Source organism: Lactuca serriola, chromosome 4 (assembly GCF_051521515.1).
Source record: "Lactuca serriola cultivar US96UC23 chromosome 4, Lser_US96UC23_V15, whole genome shotgun sequence".
NCBI lineage: Eukaryota > Viridiplantae > Streptophyta > Magnoliopsida > Asterales > Asteraceae > Lactuca > Lactuca serriola.
In genome coordinates this window covers 100702560-100707279 of record NC_136411.1, presented here as the reverse complement: position 1 = coordinate 100707279, position 4720 = coordinate 100702560, and the positions used below count along the sequence as shown (strand labels likewise).

The following is a 4720-nucleotide window of genomic DNA, read 5'->3' as shown; positions in this document are numbered from 1 at the left end:
ATATCAAGTAAAGCATTCCCACGATCGCACATATCCAAATTTGTGATCGCATTTTTTTAAAGAACTTCCAGATTTATCGGTAAATGAAGTACGGTGCTATTTGTGACATTTTTTGGACTTCAAAGTGGAAATGCGATCTAAGAATGGGGAAAATGTGATCGCATTTTTGTTCTTTTCTCCCCTTTATCATTTTTCGACCCTACAAAACCTTGACATATTTATGCGATCACATTTACGGAGAAATGCAATCTCATTTTTTTTCTTTTTTGCAAAAACAAAAGGTTTCTGAAATTTTGTCTAGTTTTCGAAACATTTTGAATCTCATCAATCGGAGTTACGAGTCATGAGATATGGTTAAAACACTAACATTTATTCAAGCTACCAACGACACTCTTTAGGCTTTAGAATGTAGTAATCTATCTTTGTTGGATCAATTCGATCGAATTTTTCTTGACCAAAACAACTTCCAAGCATTCCTCAGAATCCTTCATAAGTTCCAAGCTCCAATTAACTCCAATGCTCCATTAAACTCATCCAAAGCTGCTCCAAAGTACTGCTCCAATCGAATTATCTGAAAATGGCATAAAAACGCTAGCAGTATGAGAATTCTGACGAAAGATATGAGTTGGACATTATTTAAACTAATGGCATGCAAATGTGCAAATTATGATGTTAAATGCTAATAAAAACTACCCTAAAAGATGCATAAAATGGCATCTATCATCAATGCATGTAAAGTTGGAATTCCACTACATCTTAGATAGTGATAGCAATTTGAAATTGTGAAATGAGCATCATTGAAGTAATGTCCAATAAATTTGTTCACAAAGGAAAGACCATTGAGAAGCATAATATGCATGTTCATAACATGGCATGACTGATGTTATATAATTCAAGTGGTTAGTTGATTACTCGAACCATTACACAATATATAATTATGTAATTGTTATGGTGATTAAGTAACACAAAATTATTTATATTCAATGGGTATGATACCATAGTTAATTAATTTATTATTGTGTTTCACTTCGCATTTTTTACTTCCTGAATAATTCTATCATTCAAAGTTCCACAGTCACTCGTACTTTTGGAAGTAAGTGGTGAATTAAGACTGTCATGAATCAATTGTAGATTGTCCATAGAGATTGGACATTGTTGCATGAGATTGCTACAATATTCATGAGCACTTAGAAAATGGAGATTTTGAGTATTGGATAAACTCACACTTAGAGATTACTTCATGGATTTTATCACGAGTAATTATAAGACGACAATCTCTTTGATTCTTCCAATGGAGATGTATAAGTTGTAATTTGTGGGACGATTGTGCATTGGTGTTGTGTAAACGCATCAGTAACATTATGTTATAAAATGTTGTATCATATATGATTTGTTAAGTAAATGTTACAGTTATGTAGTCAAAGTTTATTCGTTCCTTTTGACTTAACATGAAAATCGGTATCTTTAGGCCCCTTGAAGATTTGTTGTCGACATTTGAAGTATTTGGCCATGCTCGGACTAAATTGATCTAATCAATTAGTAGTCTGAATTTAGTCGTCATAAATCGGGAAATTGAGAAAGAGAATCTTGTACAATGATATTGATTCTAATCCATGTCTCATGTCAATACCATATCTTGTATAACAAATGAATAGTTGATCACTTATCTTAGGGCCAAAGTTTTATTTGAATCAGAGTTCGATGGTCGCTTTGGAAAGCACACTTTGTTGTTTGGTTAGAGGTTATACTTGCAATTGTAGTTATAGACTTATCCAAGTGGGAGACAGTTGGATTAAGGTGTCTAAGCTCATAATTAAATTGGAAATAGATAATTAGTTTGTTAATTTATTATGTGATTAATAAATTAATATGAGATCAATAGTTAAATAATTGATTTGTTATTTGACAATAAATTAATATGAAATCAATGACAATTAATTAATTATTAATCAGAATTAATCTAAAATTAATTCGAGATCAATTGGAATTAATTAAAGATGCAAATGGTGAATTTTAATTGTTCAATGGCTCAACAAAAGAAGCAATTCTGGAACCCCCCCCCCCCCCCCCCCCCAATGATATGGAGGGTTTTGGAGGGTTTCGTAAGGTTTCTATAAGCCTCCTAATTGCAGATAATGAGATGATTTGAATTGAGATTACATCTATTATTTAATCAATTCAAATATGGCTTTGTAATAACACCTTTTGACTTCCAAATTTCGTGTATGCTTTTTCCTAGAAGCATATGAACGAAAATTCCCTTATCTCTCATCTCTCCTCTCCATTCTAGGGTTTTTGGTTTTGGGTGTGAGGCATTATAGGTTGCATGGTCTCTCTTAATTGTTAAGTGTTTTTTCGCATTGTACATGTGTTTATAACCTATAAAACTCATTAGTGCTAGTAGCTTAAGTTGTCACTATCCTTACCCAACATGTTTTTTTATCAGTCGGAGTTGTCTGGCATCTCAAGTTATCCCTATCTAACCCTAATAATTCCATTTTTCTTTTGTTCCTTCATTTGATCTTGTTTCTCCAATGCACTTTACCTCACAACCATTTTCAACCCCAAAACCGCCTACGACATTTCCCTTGAACTTGAAAGGGGTCACAACCTCCTTGAACTTCGCATTTCGTCATGCTTAGGATTATACTTGTCTTATACAATTGTGCTATTGTACAACCGAACTTGCATATATTAGAGTTTGTTTCCCTCTGACACTCATGTAAAATTCAATTAAAATGTAAAAATATTCATTGTTGTTATCTTTCTTACTACACCTTTTACACAAATAGTAATTAGGTTAAATTTGTTGAAACCAAGGAAGCCATCTTAAATAAATTCAATCACTTCTAATATTGTTTGTTCATGAATGATATTACGCAACATTAAACCCTATGAATTTTTTTAACCATTTTTTTTTAAAAGGCAAGCTATCTAAACCTACTCCTAAGTATCACATATGTTTTCTAAGAGACTTAAACCAATGACCTCTTATTTGAAAAAATCACTCCTTACCGTTAGACCAAAGGCCTTTTGGTTTTTAACCACATATAGTGTTGATAATTCATGCTACGATGTTTACGTATGAAATCAATTTAAGATGTAGGATATATATATATATATATATATATATATATATATATATATATATATATATATATATATATATATATATATATATATATATATATATATATATATATATTGTTCATTACGTAACCATACCATTATCAAACTCAATTTAATGAATGAACTCAACCATTTTGAACCACATTGGTATTTTACTTTCACATTCTCATAAGAATAAACTAAAATAATTTACAATGAGATATCTAATATCAAAATCCCCCCAAAACATATTTAACAATCAATCTTATAGCTAACAATTACTTCAACTAAAAAATATCATATTTACAAAACTACCTTATCTTGCTCCATTCATTATCATGGTCAAACTACCTATTTTCGAGCCAAATCCCTTCCAAACAAAATCGTATGTGTATCCACGACCACAAGTTTCAGGCGTCCATATAAACCCTTCTATTTTCTTCTTGTTTTCACTGAAATCTGATGCGTTTTTAGTTGAGAACTCATTGGTGGTTCGTTTGTAAGTACCAAACCATTTAGCTTGGACGTACTCCCGTCGCTTCCATGGTGGCACCGCCATTTTCCTTTGGTTCATCGTCTTCTTTACAGCTCTGCACATTATTCTCACCACCTCTTTCATCTCCTCCACTTTGCAAACTGAAATTTGAGGGAGAATCTCGAGCAACGAAGTGTAGTTATCAGTAGGCCGGGCTGTCTCGAATTCTTCTGAGAGAGATATGGTGACTATGTAACGAGTTCCGGCGACATTAACGTCAACGTATTGGTATTCACCGGAGATAAGCCGGCCTTTCTTTTCCCACTTGGATTTGCAAAGACCTGCGTATATTATATGAATTTATTATCATGATCACTACATGATTAACTAATATATAAAGATATGAAAAATGGAAAGAAAATAGTACCGGCGTCAAGGCCCTGATCACGGAGACGAGCCATTAATAGACGTTTAGATCCTGGCACCGGTAGTGGCGATGAGTTAACTTCCGTGACGCGCCGCCATGCTTTTTCAACTTCAAAAAGAAGATTTTTCTTCACAGGATCACCCTTTTGAGCTCGAAATAATCTCTCCAGTGATTCCTTAGCTTCCTCCGTATCATCATCAATCTCATCAGAACTACATTCATCGTTGATTTTCGTATCAAAATCTTTGTCTACTACGCCATCGCCGTTCTCAATATATGAATTTACCAAATCGGACAAATCCTTCATTGTCTCCGGCGAGTGCTCGCTGCCGCTGCTGTCGCAATCCCTAACCTTGGCAACCACATGATCAAACGCCTCCGCCACTCTCCGAAACCTCCCCATTTTTCCGATATTCAATAATAAGTGGTTCAATTTAAAGCCTGGAAAATGTGGAAAACCGTTCTCGCCTGAGACCGACTAAACAATAATGAGGACAGAAGGTGTCAGGATGTTGACACTATGGTGCAATTACATGAGGTTATCTCTATATATACACACGCGATTAAGATATAAATGAATATAGTCTAGTGGGTGAATGACAATGAATGAGGATGTTTTCTCATCTAGGTTCAATCTTTGGTAATGATGAGCATGGTATTAATAGTTATGGACTAATCAAATTTCGTTTGATTTCTTAATTTTATTATGT

The 4720-nt window shown here is 33.7% G+C and overlaps 1 protein-coding gene across 1 annotated transcript; it reads right to left on the bottom strand.

Moving 5' to 3' along the window:
- Positions 1-3261: 3261 nt before the first annotated feature.
- On the bottom strand, positions 3262-4516 carry LOC145100269 (uncharacterized). Its single transcript, XM_079037608.1, has 2 exons — positions 4011-4516; positions 3262-3924 (listed from the first exon to the last, which is right to left on the bottom strand). Exons 1-2 carry the CDS (start codon positions 4411-4413, stop codon positions 3425-3427), a joined length of 903 nt encoding a protein of 300 aa, XP_078893734.1. The 5' UTR covers positions 4414-4516; the 3' UTR covers positions 3262-3424.
- Positions 4517-4720: the final 204 nt, after the last annotated feature.

Bases quoted from the DNA above. Each gene is read 5' to 3' on its own strand.
- LOC145100269 (XM_079037608.1), bottom strand. From the start codon at position 4,413: ATGGGGAGGTTTCGGAGAGTGGCGGAGGCGTTTGATCATGTGGTTGCC. The intron at 3,925-4,010 runs GTACTATTTTCT...TAATATACGCAG, and splicing joins TGATCAGGGCCTTGACGCCG to GTCTTTGCAAATCCAAGTGG.